Source organism: Schistocerca cancellata, chromosome 3 (genome assembly GCF_023864275.1).
Source record: "Schistocerca cancellata isolate TAMUIC-IGC-003103 chromosome 3, iqSchCanc2.1, whole genome shotgun sequence".
Classification (NCBI taxonomy): domain Eukaryota; kingdom Metazoa; phylum Arthropoda; class Insecta; order Orthoptera; family Acrididae; genus Schistocerca; species Schistocerca cancellata.
Window position 1 is genome coordinate 231,997,766 of NC_064628.1, and position 17,284 is coordinate 232,015,049.

Consider the following 17,284-nt stretch of genomic DNA (forward strand, 5'->3'; position numbering starts at 1 on the left):
ACACAATCTTGTGTACAAAATATTTTGGCTTTATGCCACACTGTGAAACCGAATATGACAGAAGCTAACAAAATATCACACTTGTGAAAGGAGTCATAGATGAAGTATTGAGCTCTCCTGGTAAAGGATGTCACAACAATCAAGAATTTCATCTAATTGTGCCAGTGCATCGAGAAAACATGCAAGAAAAGACTTGGATGAAAGAAGTATGATCGACATCTGAATGTGGTTCCCATGGCAGTTGTGAAAGCCAATCATGACCTCACCTCTCTCACACAGCAGGTAAGGAGATATACAGCAGTTTATGACAGCCAGAAATGTTGCACAAAGTGCTATGAACCTGAACCCTATACTTCAAATAAAGAATGTTCAAAAAGAGATGTATCAATCTTAAGCACCAATCTCCGGCACTAGTCTAACGCACCATGTCAGAATGGACTCTGCCAACTTGGATTATGCCCTATCCTTCGTATGACAACCCAGCATTTCAACATTCTCAAGTACATCCAACTCCTCTGTCAAGTACAATGCCATCTAGAAGAGACAACACGCCAGTATGTCTTCACTGTGGGCACCCTGGACTCATTGTATGCTAGTGCAGAGAAGCAGAGAAATAAGACTAGCATGTGATGACTATTATGCCTCGATATGTCGAGTATTACAACAGTCCTATTCACACTAGTCAACTGCAGATGATTTGAGTCAGCTTGTGAGATGAAACCAGTTACTGTACACTGGGCCCACCCATCAGATGCAAATAGCCATTCCCATTTGTTGTGCACCGGTGCAAGCCACTCACCTAGCAGACAAAGTCACCAAAACTAAGTGAGGCAACACCTATGGAGGTGAGGCTGCCACAGACGAAAATTCTCCATGGATGGCAGTCATCATGGTGAAAGGAAACCATATCAACATAATCATTGACAACCAACCTCTCTGGGCATTGTTAAATTTCAAGACTTGTTTTTCTGTAATGTTGGATACTTGTTACCACCAGCAACAGAGGACAATGTTCCATGACACAAAAGCAATTGTGCTGAAGGTTGCAAGTGGGAAATACATCCAGGTGATGGAACATGTATTGCAAGAATAACTATCAGTTATGAACACAGCCTTTTGAATTTTTTTGTTTTGACAACATAGTCAATCACAAACCTATTCCAACAAGCTCTGGTTGGTTATTTGCTGCTGAAGATGACATCCCACTGTCATCAAAATGACGAGCTCCATTCATCAATCAAGATGCTCAGTCAAACTGTGAAGCTCTTGTCAACTACAGAAAGTTACTCAGGCTCAAAAAATAAATCTGCATAAATCACTAATTGTCACAAGGAAATACAACTCATCCCTAAAGGTGATTGCACAGGAACAGCCAAACTAGACCAGGGGTGGCAGCTGAAAGCCATTGGAGGAGGATTGTGCTCTGCTACTACTACAGGTGATTAAGTGTAGGATGTTATTATCAGACAGCTAATACGATCTGGCCTGACAAAGGAACAAAGTCTCTGTGTGTAGCCATTCCATGCCAGTTTTTGGGTGCTTTCAAACCTGAGTGGAGAAATAAGAGATCAAGCAGATCATATCAACATGGGGGAGAACCCATGAATTAGCTAGCACGTGTATGAGATCACTGGCTGAATGACACACAAACTCATGAGGAAGTGGGGAAAGTGCCACAAGACTTCAGTAATGAACTTTGAGGCAGCCCTTTATCCTTTCCCGTGGTCCTCGTGAGGAGGGAGAATGGCAAATGGTGTTACTGTGTCGACTACTGACAATTGAACAAAAACCCAAAAAATTATGTAAACCCACTGCTACATACTGATACCCTAGACTGCTTGAAAGTACCAAAGTATTTTTTTAACTATGGTCATGCAGACAGGCTGCTGGCAAAACTGAGACTGGCGAGGCTGACAGGGAAAAGACTGCCTTCGTAAATCCTGATGGCAGGAACTCTCCGAGTTTGAAGACATGCCATTTGGACTGTGTTTATGTTTGTTCAACCTGCAGGGCTCCACCTGAGGTGAAATAGTGCCTCTTCACCACCCAAAAAATAAAAATCTTGGGGCACCTAGTGAATGGAGATAGAGCCCATCCTGATACCAGTGATTCATAAAGGACCTGTATAGCAAGGCATGTCCCTTGCCAGAACTGCTACAGAGAGACACTAAATTTTCCTCGAAAGATGTGGAAGGAAGACCTTCCCTTGCCCTTAAGGAGATGCTAACATCTACATTGCTAACACTGTATGACAAAAATATTGAGACAAACACTGGCAGTTATGGGATAGGTGCAGTTGAAAAGCAGATTCAAGAAGGTAGTCTCTGAGTCCCAGATGAACTACTGACCCAGTCCCAGATGAACAACTCGCCCACTATGAATAAACTGACCGATGACGGAAGCATGTGTTGCAATTACCTCTGGGGCACCTGATACTAATTCTGCATGCAGCAGCGACATTCCACCACATTGGAACCTACCTCTTTGGGAGGTTCCTGAAGTCGAAACAGGAATCTATGGATAATATTCTGCATTGTCTGCCTTACCCACAACACCAAAGCTAAGCGGACAGCCAAAGCTCTAGAAATTGCAATGTTCCTAGTAAAAGATATCATTTTGAAGCGCAGAGCACCCCTAGTCTTGATCTCTGATCATGAAAAGTTTTCCAGTCAGTACTAGTATCAAAGTAATTTCATGTTGCAGTATCACCCACAGGATGACAACTGACTACCACCAAAAAACCTTCATCTCTTCTCAAAAATCACATACAAAGTAGAGGACTATGATCCTTCACCAAGGAGTTAAAAGTACAGAGATCTAATCAATGTCATCCATATGAAGCCCTGCTACACTTCTGAGGCAAAGACTGACACTAGGGCTTCTCTTTCACGGAAACTGAAGGCCCACCGATGACTGTGAAGCTTCTTATCATTTTCTTTTATTTATTTATTTGGCCTCCAATGTGAGTAAACTACTTAGGCATTAAGAGATGAAAGAAAAATTGAAATTTCCTTAACTTACACGTGAACGTATTTCCAACTTAACATTGTTTCTAACAGGGAGGCTACCTTTCGTGCTTATTGAAGAAAAGAGAATGTGACAACACATCATGACACAATCTTTCAAGTGCTGCTAAACATAAGACCACTGACAAGATCTAGATCTAGGATGCAGTAGTCAGCTCCAGTGAGAAGTTCTGAAATGGCTGGTCTCTGTTTCATCACAAGAGGGAGCAACGTCACAAGCTGCGCTGCATGGAAGTGCAGTAGCGATTATAATCGCTGGTTGGCATGCTGCAGATTATCAGTTCAAATCTGATCACCAGCAAATATTTCTTATTTAGTATATAATTTCTGGAAGGTTCTCAAAGTTTATACTGTTTGTAATGTTTTCAAATTCTGGAATATATGACGGTTACATGAGTAGCAACATTCTTCACTGGACCCAATTCTGTATACTCCATTTGTTGGTGTCTGTAATAAATGTACTTAATGCACTAAGTGTTGTACTTCATAGTGATCTTGCATTCAGCTTTGGACTCAACTGTGCTTATGTCAACACTTGTTTTTATTTATTTATTTTTCTTTTCATTTAATGCTTGTAATATACATGATCAAGTCAAGAAATATCTGGGCATTCCAGTGTGGATGGAGACAGACAATATTCAGCTAAACATGCCGGTCTGCGCAGATCAAGTACTTCTCACACCTTTGGCTGCCACCCCAGACACCATCTTGGATGACATGGACATACTAGACCTACTGCAACAGTATACATAAGTCAGACCACTGCAGCAAGTATAATTGCACACCGACATTCAAAGACATCCCCGCAGCTATCCGAGGTGGCTGCAAGGAACAGCCTGATCACCAACTGCCATCACGCGGTCCACCATGCACGCAGCAGTACACCAGCAACACCTGATGGGGACCATGTATTTATTTGCAGAGGCCTCAAGGCTTTCAATTGTTAATGTTTTTGAGATGTGTAACTACCTCCACCATATTCTTGTTAGCGCCACATTGTAACACAGTAAACTGTATCTCTGTTTTACTGGTTAGAACAGTACCTTGAGTGATTCCTCTACTGAATTAATATCATACGTCCATCTCTTTGTGGTCCTCTTCACTTATTTAGCTATCCTAATCAGACTTGGCCTTCAGTGTTTTACTTACACCAGACCAGTGCTTACTTATTTCTTTGTTCGAAAAATAACATCATAATGCTGGTGATCAAAAAATTACTACTGTCAGAAGATTTTGCAAGTTTGCTTATGGAAAGATGATCATGTTAGCTTCCAAAACGGGGGAGAATATCATATCTACTCACTATATTAACAAGTACAAAGAAGAAGAATGGGTAGCTTTGAGAAATGAAATAGTGAAGGCAGCAGAGGATCAAGTAGGTAAAAAGACAAGGGCTAATAGAAATCCTTGGGTAACACAAGAGATATTGAATTTAATCAATGAAAGGACAAAATATAAAAATTCAATAATGAATCAGGTGAAAGGGAATACAAACATCTAAAAAATGAGATCAACAGGAAGCGGAAAATGGTTACGCAGGAATGACTAGAGCACAAATGTAAGTCTGTAGAAGCATATATCACTAGATGTAAGATAGATACGGGCTACAGGAAAAATAAAAACACCTTTGGAGAAAAGAGAACCACCTGTGTGAATATCAAGAGCTCAGATGCAAAACCAGTCCTAAGCAAAGAAAGGAAAGCAAAAAGATTGAAGGAATATAAAGAGGGTCTATGCAAGGGAGATGTACTTGAGGGCAATATTATGGAAAGGAAGAGGGCGTAGAGGAAGAAGAGAAGGGAGATATACTGCGTGACAAATTTGACAAAGCACTGAAAGACTTAAATTAAAACAAGGCCCCAGGAGTAGAGCACTACAGATTGCCTTGGGAGAGCCAGCCATGACAAAACTCTTCCATCTGGTAAGCAAGATCTATGAGACAGGCAAAATACCCCCAGACTTCAAGAAGAACTTAGTAATCCCAATTCCAAACAAAGCCAATTACCAAACTATCAGTTTAATAAGTCACTAACACGAATCCTTTACTGAAGAATGGAAAAATTGGAAGAAGCCACCCTCGGGGAAGATCAGTTCTGATTCCGGAGAAATGCAGGGACATGCGAAGCAATACTGACCCTACAACTTCTTACGGAAGATAGCTTAAGGAAAGGCAAACCTACATTTATAGCATCTGTAGACTTACAGAAAGCTTTTGACAATGTTGACTGGAATACTCTTTCAAATTCTAAAGGTGGTAGGGGTAAAATACAAGAAGTGAAAGGCTATTTACAATTTTTACAGAAACCAGATGGCAGTTATAAGAGTCGAGGGGCACAAAAGAGAAGCAGTGGTTGAGAAAGGAATGAGACACAGTTGTAGCGTATCTCAAATGTTATTCAACCTGTATATTGAGCAAGCAGCAAAGGAAACAAAGGAAAAATTTGGAGTAGGAATTAAAGACCAGGGAGAAGAAATGAAAACTTTGAAGTTTGCCAATGACATTGTAATTCTGTCAGAGACAGCAAAGGACTTGGAAGAGCAGTTGAATAGAATGGTCAGTATCTTGAAAGGAGGACGTAAGACAAACATCACCAAAAGCAAAACGAGGATAATGGAATCCAGTCAAATTAAATCAGGTGCTACTGAGAGAATTAGATTAGGAAATGATACACTTAAAGTAGCATATGAGTTTTGCTATTTGGAAAGCAAAATAACTGATGATGGTTGAAGTAGGGAGGATATAAAATGTAGAATGGCAATGGCAAGAAAAGCATTTCTAAAGAAGAGAAATTTTTTTGACATCAAGCATAGATTTAAGTGTCAGGAAGTCCTTTCTGAAAGTATTTGTATAGAGTGTAGCCTCGTAAGGAAGTGAAACATGGGCGATAAAAAGTTTAGGCAAGAAGAGACTAGAAGCTTTTGAAAAGTGGTGCTACAAAAGAATGCTAGAGATTAGATGAGTAGATCATGTAACTAATGAGGAGATACTGAACAGAATCGGGGAGAAGAGAAATTTGTGGTACAGCCTAATTAAAAGAAGGGATCAGTTGGAAGGACACATTCTGAGGCATCACGGAATCACCAATTAGTAATGGAGGGAAATGTGTGTGTATATGAGTGTGTGTGGAGGGGGGGTAAAAATCATAGAGGGAGACCAAGAGATGAATACACTATACACTAAGCAGATTCAGAAGGATGTAGGTTGCAGTACTCGGAAATGAAGGGGCTTGCACAGGATAGAGCAGCATGGAGAGCTGCATCAAACCAGTCTTTGGACTGAAGACCGTAACAACAACAACAACAACAACAACAACAAAGAAGGAAGATTTGAAAAGTCCCAGATGCAAAATGTCCAATGTCTACTTGCATATACATAGTGTCTACTTGTTCCTATTGCCAATATACATATTCTTGAATAATTGGAGTGGAAGCAAACAGGATGGGAAAGAGACAGGAATGAAATAATGACTTCCAGCCACACAGGGTATTGCTGCTATGCAATGGTGAGAGTTGAAAATTTGTGCTGCACGCGGACTCGAACCCTGATGCTCCGCTTCTCTAGAACAGTTGCCTTAACCACCTTGGTCATCTGACATGCTTTCCCTCAGACCCAAATTCCCGCTCACCACATAGCAACAATCGCCACCCATTAACCTCCTACTCGCAGATTTCTGATTCCCATACGAGTTCTTCAAATATTGGTTATGCATCCGCATCGAAACTTTTTCAACATCCACTAGATCCACAGAATCACGGATATGAGTGGTCTGTTCTGTTAGAAACGTTCAATATTCTTGTGGAACCAGTCCTCCTTTTATTATTATTATTATTAGTTCAATTCTTAAAAGGTAAATGGGTATTGTGGAATTCCATATCAACAGAATAATTTTTGAAAAATCATAATTTCCAGAAATGTTAGTAATATTTGTACAATGTTTTCTTTTTTATGTTGTTAGGCTGTAGGCAACCATTTAAACATTTTCATTTCGTTAGCCACATTACTTTTTTAAATAGTGGCATCAGTATACTTTATGCATACTATCACACTCCTTTTTGCAGAGACATTAAGATCATGATCACATCAATTACATTTTGGGCTGCACAACATCATAATTATGTGTGATCTTTCTGAGCAGTGAAACTAGTCAGAAAAATGGCTTCAAGTAAGAAGAAAAACAAGCATTTGCATAGATGCAGCCTGCTCATGTTATCTTACACACCTGGATCTATGGACATAAGTTAAATAAAAATAAATAAATAACATGTAAATTAAAAATGGTCTTCCTCAGATGTAGCACTCTTTATCTATACCTGACTCCTTTGAAGCAGAGTTGTCTCCCCTTCAAGACGGGCAGCCACTTCTCCAGTAATACTTCATTACCCTGAAATAGAATGGGTCTGTGTAAAAGACTTGACAAAAATACGTAAATTTACAAAACTCATGCAATATTATACATTTGCCAATTTGCCATTTCGGAATGAAACTCTAATATCTTCCCAAAGACATTAGAGACTAAATAACAGGGTAGGAGGAGGTTCACAGAAAGTCACTAATGCATCACAGAATGATTTAGGGAAACATGAGAAATTCTTAAAGTAATTGTCAGATGGACTTTGTATCTTATTCCAGCTTGCTGTTTCAATGGGTAAACAAGACTCTATGAACCAGCGAGCATTCACAAATTTTACATGGAAACCATGAGTGAGCACATTCATAAGATGTGATTACTCATTTGGCAGGGAATTAAAAAACCTTGCTTCCCACTGACTGGGTATATGAGCACAGCCTACATGGTCGTCAGATCTCCTGTGATATGTGTCAAAGTCAATTATTTGATTTAAAAATTGATGTGAATTTCTTCCCATTTGCTGAGGAAATGAGAACAGCTACATTAACCTTCCGCTAGCTTCCCCCCTTTCTAATCAATTGCGAGAGTCTTGTCATTTGTGTTCTGTTCGATGAAGGTTCAGCATCATAAAGTGTCATCAGAGATCAGCCACTGACACCCCCCCCCCCCCAAAGATAAAATAAAAAGGATGAGAATTAATCCATCTCTGCTCTACCCCCTCCCATTGCGTGCGTGCGTGTGTGTGTGTGTGTGTGTGTGTGTGTGTGTGAGTGTGTGTGTGTACATGATTTAACTTCTGGCTTTGAGTGTACATTATCATAGCAGCATCCCACAATAGGCCTATCTGAAATACGGGATCAGGAGACGCAGATGTTCAAGTTTCTACAATCCACTGAGCCACAGTTTAAGTGGTCCCAGCATACTACTCTTTGCCTTTACACATGATTTCACTGTCAGTAGACCCAAATGTGCAAATACAAGCAGACTGTGACTGCCATGTAAAAAAGGAGACTGGGAATGTTATACACAGTGCTAAATCTAAGTTGTACAATGCCGTACACTGATGCTCATATGATGACGGAGTATTACTCATCTCACCCTCCCCCAGATATTGACTTCTCTGGTGTGAAGCTATCCATCATAGGAGTGAACAGGGATGCAGCACTTGAGGTAACATCTAACGACTCTTCCATTTATCGACATCATTCAAGATTTATTATCTTAGTGGCGTAGGCGGTGCATTATGGACTGTGTTTGAAAAACTGAACTAGTGGCAACCATATGACAAAGTTGTATTCAGTGAGACAGTGTGTTATCTATATGTACTTAACATACTTTTAGATAACTAAACAGTGTATAAATTCATGTGTCCAAGCAGTGCAAAACTGACTGCTATCACCCTCATACACATTAAATCCATAAACAGAATTTACAGACAGCATATAAGTTTTTTTATTGGACCCATCAGTCTGAAAACTGTAGAGGCCGAATTCCGGATGTGTAATGAACAATTTGGAAACTACTGCACAGCTGTTGATGTAGTGGGCAAAAAAGTGATTATATAAAAAAGCAAGAAACAAAAAAAAGAAGAAAAGGGGAAAAAAAGATGATGATTTACTGTACACAATGTAGTATAGTGAATAATATTATCTTACAAAACTATTTCTGTTTTCACAACCACATCCTGTCACTTAATGTGATTTAAGCATTTATAAAGAGGTGCAGTCACTGTAGTTCCACAAGTAAGGTGTTTGTTTTTTCAACAGAAGCTCATACAGAAAGAGAGTCATTACCATCCTTCCAACAATTTGCTAAGCTATAATGACTAGACTTTTTTGTGTTTTTGTACCAAAAACAAAGATGATATGTAAATACACACATTTTTGTGTTTTAAAGTTGTATACACTGTTGCTAATGTTATATATTTACAGCAGTTGATAAACAGTTCACCTATTTGCATAATAACTCACAAAAAAATGTCTCAATTGGTAGTATCACTCCTTGCCTCAAGATAGCCACCAAGTATTAGTGGCAATGATTAGTAAGAATGTTGTCAGGTGAGGCAAAGTCGTTGCAGCCACCTGACATGAAAATTATGCTGTTTAATTCTACGTATAGTTAAGTAATGGCTGCAAAATGCGTCAGTGTGGGAATGAAGTCGAATAACGAGTTCTACCCAGTGGTGGCTCGCAAAAACCTGAGTATTATTGTGATATGAAAATCATATCATCATACCAACTGAACCACCACCATTATAATGTTCATTTTCATGTTCCTGGACACATTATGAGTTTGCACCTCTCACCATGTGAGTGTATGTCTGTAATCACTACTCAACCGAATCTATTCTGATCTGAGAAGAGCACCTGATCCCACTCTTCATTGGTCCAGTCCCTATGTGACCACTGAAGGAGACGGACGTGCTGCAAATGCACTTCTGAGTCTCTGAGGTGTGACTTAACGATGCATGTGCAAATGCATATGGCACCCTATAGTCAATATGAACTACTACTATATATAGAATGTGTATCTTCTGTGGGCTCAAGACTTCATCATTTGCGTGTTTTGTTCACGTTTTCTGTACTTTACAAGAAACTTAACAAAAGTGCAGTAGAGCATCAATTATCGAAATGTTGGCAACTGAAAGATCACTTATCCCAAATATCATTTGCTCATGTGAAGACATTCCACAAAACGTTAAAGACTGAGTGGGAGTCAATGTTGCTTATGCAGGACACTAAATCATTCAGGACAGCGAAACTGTAAACCCTGTCACTGAAAGTTGATACTTAGAGCATCTCATCAACTAAAGGCCCTGAAAATGAAAATGAGAAAATACTGTCACTTTCTGAAGCATTTACATGTTTATATTCTGCCTTGTGACAGTTTCAAGCTCAAAATGAAGGTGACCAGTATCACAGACCTGTCCTGTTTGTAAGCAACTAAGCTTGTGTAGAGATATTACAATTACAGATTTTTTTGTTAATTCTATACATATGTACCGTACATGTAAAATGCATACGTATTATATATTTTTTGTTTACTAGGCTGTAGAACACACATTACTACTGCAATTACCTAGGTAAATAATAATAATAACAATAATAATAATAATAATAGATTCATTTCATTAAGAATGTATATAGTTTTTATTGTTAAATTGGTAAATGAAAGTATACAGTTTGACTATCTACAGAAATCGGTTTTCTGAAGACAAACAGACTGGTGTGTGGCACCCTGTGGACACTATATGCTGCACACACATAGGACATGCAATTCCTACATATGCTAAGACTTTTTCCCTGTTCTTCTCGCAGGTTATTTGTGCTTTTCTAAGAATTTGCAGTGAATGTGCATTGAAATAGTATGTGTATCCATTCAAGAGACTGCAACCATCACAGCTGCACAGTCTTAGTGGCATTTTCCCTGCATAATTACATCTACTAATCATTAAGCGTGTCCTACAAATAAAACTGTTGGACAAGTGCATGTAAATTTATTTGCACCATATTTTAGAGAAGGAGTTACTTTGAACAAGAATTACACCAATGTCATGTTTTAAAATAAGTGTATAAAGACTATTCTTAACATCTCAGTGTCGTTGCTGATAATATTTGCACTATATAGAGGCCCCAGCACAGCCAAACAGCACAGACATTGACTCCCAAGTGCGGCACAGCTATACAAGTGACTTTGCAAATGTCACAACAGTGGACTGACACATAAGACCACCATGCCTCAAGGGGTGGCAGCCGAGTCAGCAGCGCTTGCCGAGACAGCAACGGTCAAGTCAACGGCGCTTCCAAAGACAGTGACAATCGAGTCAGTGGCACTTGCAAAGACAGCGATGGTCAAGTCAGCGGCGCTTGTCAAGACAGAAATGTTCAAGTCAGTGACACTTGCCCCATACAGTGACAATTGAGTCAGCAGTGCTTGCCCAGAAAGTGACAGTTGAGCGAAAAGCACTTGTCCAGAAAAGGACAGTCAAGTGAGCAGTGCCTGTTCAGAAAGTGACTGTGAAGTCAGTGTGCTTGCCCAGACAGTGACAGTCGAGTGAGTGGTGCTTGCTGAGTCAACAACAACTGGCGGGGTGACAACATTGCTGCCTGAAGGATGGACACCATAACTGCCATGAAATGATGGATGGTGCAGTCTACTGTCCCAAGAACGCCAGTGTCGGTGGCTCTGTAGAGGTGGCACGGGTTAAGTCATAAACATATGTTTTAAACACTACTGGAATGGAGCTAGTGTAGGATGACTATGTCCATAACCCAGAAAATCTCGGCAACAGACTCCATTCCGAAACTAGACCTGAATTTAAGGCAGAACATGTCTCACCCATCTCATGAACTTTGTGTGTTCATGGAAATTTAATTTTACATATATGTGTACTCCAAGATATGATGTCATGATTGCTTGTTTGATGTTAATGTCCCCAGTCTTTACTGAGGGGTTCTTTTTAGTGATGCCATCAGTAGTGAGTAGATTTTACTTTCTGCTGTCTTGATTTTGTTATTGCTGTGCCATTGTGTGATAGCATGTAGTAGTTTTCTCTTCTAGTTGGTCTCTCTCTCTCTCTCTCTCTCTCTCTCTCTCTCTCTCTCTCTCTCTCTCTCTCTCTCTTTGTGACTAAAATCATCTGCAAAACATGACCGCTCCATCTGTCCTGTTCTCCCCATCTAGTAAGTACAGGAGATGGGGCTACAAATCTCTCTTTTTGTGACTAAAATCATCTGCAAAACATGACCGCTCCATCTGTCCTGTTCTCCCCATCTAGTAAGTACAGGAGATGGGGCTACAAATCTCTCTTTTTGTGACTAAAATCATCTGCAAAACATGACCGCTCCATCTGTCCTGTTCTCCCCATCTAGTAAGTACAGGAGATGGGGCTACAAATCAACACATGTGGACAACCCTTTGTAATTGTTTTTTATCCTACTGCTCTGTCTCTGCAGCAGCCTGAAAGACTACTGTACATAGACTGTAGTATGTCCACTTGTCCTAACCTGGCAAATACTGCATGCCACCAGAGGTTGTGAAATGCCCTTGCAGTATCTCATTATGGCCACACCATATTTATTTGTTGTGTTCCTGATATTTGCAATGCTTTTTTGATGTTGTAAGCTATTGATTATTCTGGGTCTGAAACTGAATTGGTGCGGACTCAGGCGCTGGAGAGCTCTAGGAGCGTGTAAGTGCTGAGAAAGTAGCATCTCCTGAACCTTGCGCTAAACTGCAGGTACCCGACCCAGCCATAGGGCGTCATTCAGTAATGTTGTCTCAAATCGGGTGATTTGTGTTATTAGTCATTTGAGCACCTCTGAATGGATACCATCTGGTTCAGACACTTTTCTATTAAGTTTTGAGATTGCTAGCACAAATTTTTCTTTCTCTGAAGGATCAGGTAACTGTGGCAGTGTTATGTTGGTTGCGCAGTTTTTTTCTGAGTGTGGCTTGATGATGTGTGTCTGTGTCGATCAGAGGGAGCAGTTTATACATCAGAAATTATGCAGTTTTCCTCCTTCCCTTCATCCTAGTGCCTTCATCGTGACTGGGCATTCCCAGAACCAGTGGGCTTTTAATTTTTTCTGTTAATGTCTTGTATGGTTCCCCCCAAATGTTTTGCTGTTTTTTTATTGTTATGAATTGGCCACAATGTTGTTTGCTTGTGTTGAATGACATCTGTTTATAAATTTCTTTTGCATTTAGTCTTGTTTGCCTGGTCTGGCTGTCTGTCTTTTGTATTTTATAACTTCCTGATATAGTTTCTGTTTAAGTCTTGTTACTTCACCTGTCCATGGTGTGGGTGTGCGTTTTGTACAGGATTCTGTTAGAATGTAAGCCTTGTAATCCATCTCTCCATTTATGTTGGTGAGTTAATGTTACTGTACTGCTTATGCTAATTTGTATCAGTTTGCTGTGTGAAATAGTAAGTATCTGGGTTCTGTTGTGTCTGGCTGTTGTGTTAGAGTGAATGATATTGCATTGTTGTCACTGCTGGGTATGTTACCATGTACTCTCCAGCCTGTTGTGTGTGAGACAGCCACATTGTTTGCAAGTGTAGTCAATGTTGCTGTCCGTTATGTCATGTCCTGAATGGGTTGGTGGTTTGTCCTTCAGCATTTACTATGCGAAGGTGTGCTTATTGTATTGTTTCATTGATGATGCAACCCTATCTTCAGTTCTGTCTGAATTCCATAGGGCAGACCTGCAGTTGATGTCTGCATGTATGAATAATTGTGCACATGGTGAGGCAATCACCCATGTATCCCTACCATGTGTCAATCTGATTGTGACAAGATGTTGATTGCAAAGCTGAGTTACCTTAACAGTGTTTATGCTCATACTGGGTACAGCTATCACTGCTTTACAGTCTATGCCACCAGTTATTAATACAGCATCGGTATGAAGACATGTAAGTTGGCCATTGCTTGCATAGGTTTCCTGTAGGCACAGAATTCCCGTGTGCCGTTCTTGAGCCATTTGGGGAGCTCATTGCTTACAGAGTTACTCCTCATTGCATTAATCTAAAGGATTCTCATTATGGATGTTTTGATATGGCTTTAATATTTACTGTGTGTTTGAATATAGTCAAAATATGTAACCCCCCCCAAGTGCTCTAACCCGATTCTTATGGAGTTTCTAAAGATCAAAAGGCTCAGATCTGTACAGGCAGACCTGAAGCATCAGATCAAGCAATGGTTCTGCAGAGATTGGGATATTTACGATCCTCAGGATGTTTCGGTCCATATGCTCAGCTGGGAAAAATCACCCTTTGGGTGTAATAATCTAATTAGCCTTCTCTGTGCTGTTTGGAGAATGTCTTTCTTTTCTCTTGTACTTAGTTTTGGGTTTAATTCTAAATTATTTTAATCTGGTTTTGATGCCTTTAAATGGGTGTTATCATTGGATGGCAAGCTGAGTGTGATGTTGTGCCATGATGGTGGTTGTTTTAAGCATCTTCTTTGAGCTGCACACAATTACACTTGTTTCTATTACATGCATCTCTTTTGTTTCTTTTCATCACACTGTTTCCCTTGGTTTTGTCACCCATATTTGTATGAGTAAGTGGCATTGTGTCTTGATATTGTGGGTGGGGCGGTTTAGATATTTTGTTGGTAGTAGTATCTGTGCATGTATCACATGTGTCGCCCTTGTATTTTTACTCATTTAGTTTGCCTACTTTGATTAATCTAGGCACTTTGGTGTTTGAGGTGTGTGTTTCTTGCCCTGCAAATGAAACTTTTTGATTGGTCTTGTTTGAGGTGTTCGTTTCCTATACAGCAGGAGGGCATGTTTGTTTGATCTCATTGCCTGGGTGTAGGATGCCTCCAGAAACAGAATTTCACTGGCTTAATGAAATGTTCACTTTTCCAAGTGCCATATGCTTTTTCATGATTTGGTGTAATCAGTGTGGTGGTTTGTTTGTTGTTCTCCAGTTGTCTGGTTGGTTTTTATTGTTAGACAGTCTGCTTTCTGTGCTTTCTTTTGTGAGGTAGCCAGTTCGTTATCAAGCTCCCCTGTGTGTTGTATGAGTGATGCCTGAAAATCCATGCAGTAATACATTTATTGTTTGATCTGCTTGGCTACCTTGTAGAAAATAGATCCTCCAAATGTCATTTAATCTGTATATTCTGGTGTATTGATGTAACTGTCCTATAGTGTTAGTATATTTGTGAGGGCAGGAATCTGTTCATCATCTGTGAAGTTATTTGTTAGGAGACCTAATTGCCTCTGTCAGGATATTGCTCTCCAGTAGCTTCAGGTTTAGGTATCCTTTATTGCATTCACATCTCTTATGTAGTTGAATTTAACTGCCATAATCAATATTACCTAATCGACAGTAGTTGTAGTATAGTTGTTCATATGTTTGGCAGTCCCCTGCTGTAGCCCTTTTACAGGTATGGCATCTGTTTTTGGAGGATATGCAGACAGTGGTCTCACTTGAGCTGCACTCAGTGCATTTGCATCCTGATTGTCCATATTTTGTGCATGTCACCTCTTGCTTCCTTAGTGCTGTGGCTGAGGTTGCAGCAGTTAAACAACTGATTAACAGCAGTGTAGTCTGCCAGTGTCTCAGTCTGTGTACATAGTGGTTGTAGTCACATCCCTTTGGTCCTGCCTAGAATCTAATTTTCATGCCCCTGTCAAACTCCTCATGTGTGGTAGTGTTAGGGAAATTTTGTTGTTCAAAGAGGCTTTTTAAGAGTTCTCCATCAGTTAGTGTGTCTAGTATGTGGTAGATGGCTACAAGTGACTTTCATTTTCCTTTCACCAATGATGGTGTTTGTCTTTGACTTTTTCGATAAATTTGTGACATTTGTTCTGCATAGTGGTTTCTAGTGTGACTGCTTATGTGGTTGCTCTAATCGAGCTGGTGTATAATTTTTCTTTTGTAGGATATTTTTCATGATTGTCTAATTGCTTTCATCTCCTGGCTAGTTGTTGATTGGAGGAACAAAGTTGTTGCCTGTTTAGCTTTTGTGTGCTCTGTACTTGTAGCTCTTTAGTTTTGGTTCATTAGTAAGGGTGACTGCAGATGTCACAGGGGCTTGCACCTGTCTGTCTAAGATTTCATTTGTCTTAATCTCTGATACACGGTTCATCACAATTACTTCCTATTTTTTTGTCTCATTTTGTGTCTGTTCTTTAAGTACCTTTCAGGGGGTCTGACACCCTTTGGAGTTCCTCTTGCCATCATCTGTTCTCATCTGAAGGAATCCTACCTTGGCCTCAAGTGTTACGAGTTGGAAGGCAAAGGAATACAGTTTATGCTTCAAGTATTGGCTGTGATGTGATATTATCTTATTATTATTATAATTATTATTATTAAACTATTATTACTAATCATAATCATCATCATACTAATTATCTATTGACAATTTTACTCTAGATGTATCTATAGAGTTATAATACATTTTTGTGACAATACACATGCACTTTCTTATACTTCTTCTTATAAACAGGTTTAGATTGAAGTATTGGGACAGGTCTCCTTCACTAACTTGTTGTGTGGTATGGTTATATCAATCATCCAAAGTTGTTTTGTTGTTGGTGAATTGTTGCTTTCTTCTTTTTCTTCTTCTGCAGCACCGTAATGGAAGCCGTCATGAGGTCGCATATAGGCTCGTCATTTTTAGGTTTGTGTTCATATGTAGTTTTCTCATGTAGCTTTGGAGATGTTGTCTTTTAGTGTGTTGAGTTTGTCCCATTTCTTGTTTCTAATTATTGTGTATGCATGTGGGTTTTGTGTTGTGTAGTTTTGGTACAATATGTGTCTGATGTTTGTGTATTGTCTGCAGGAATCTACTCACTACTCACTACTGATGGCATCACTAAAAAGAACCCCTCAGTAAAGACTGGGGACATTAACATCAAACAAGCAATCATGACATCATATCTTGGAGTACACATATATGTAAAATTAAATTTCCATGAACACACAAAGTTCACAACAGACAAAGCAGAAAAAATGTTATGAAAACTGAACACAAGGGTAAGTTCAAGCAAGTACAGACCGCCTCTACCAGTTATACGAACATACAAATGCACCCTCTTTGAATCAGTACTAAGCTTTACAGCCAGTACATTGGTGTACAGTGTGGTGTTGTCTGAAGAGCGAGTTGCCAAGGGAAGGCTGGTACCTCATGATGCAACAAGAAATAAACATGGTTGCTGCCAGAAGTAATGACGAATGTGAGATGGTGGTTTGGACATGCCTATAAATTCCCATACACCACTGCTTCAGCATGCTTGCTTATGGCAGAGCAGAGGCCTGTGTACTCCATCAGCAATCACCACCGAGGACCACAGCATCATCTCTCTACTGAGCCAACAGTGTGATAATTGTATTAAACAGAACTCTGCACTGAAGTTTACAGTCAGATTTACTCTGCTAGAAGAGACCAG

At 39.8% G+C, this 17,284-nt stretch overlaps 1 protein-coding gene across 5 annotated transcripts in view; it reads right to left on the minus strand.

Annotated features, from left to right (window-relative positions):
* Positions 1-17,284, minus strand: part of LOC126174866 (uncharacterized) — a 382,969-nt gene that overhangs the window by 170,408 nt on the left and 195,277 nt on the right. For all 5 annotated transcript variants that reach the window (XM_049921269.1, XM_049921270.1, XM_049921267.1 and 2 more), the window contains one exon: positions 7,338-7,408. In XM_049921269.1, coding sequence (XP_049777226.1) covers positions 7,338-7,408 — 71 coding nt within the window. The remainder of the gene's footprint in view (positions 1-7,337; positions 7,409-17,284) is intronic.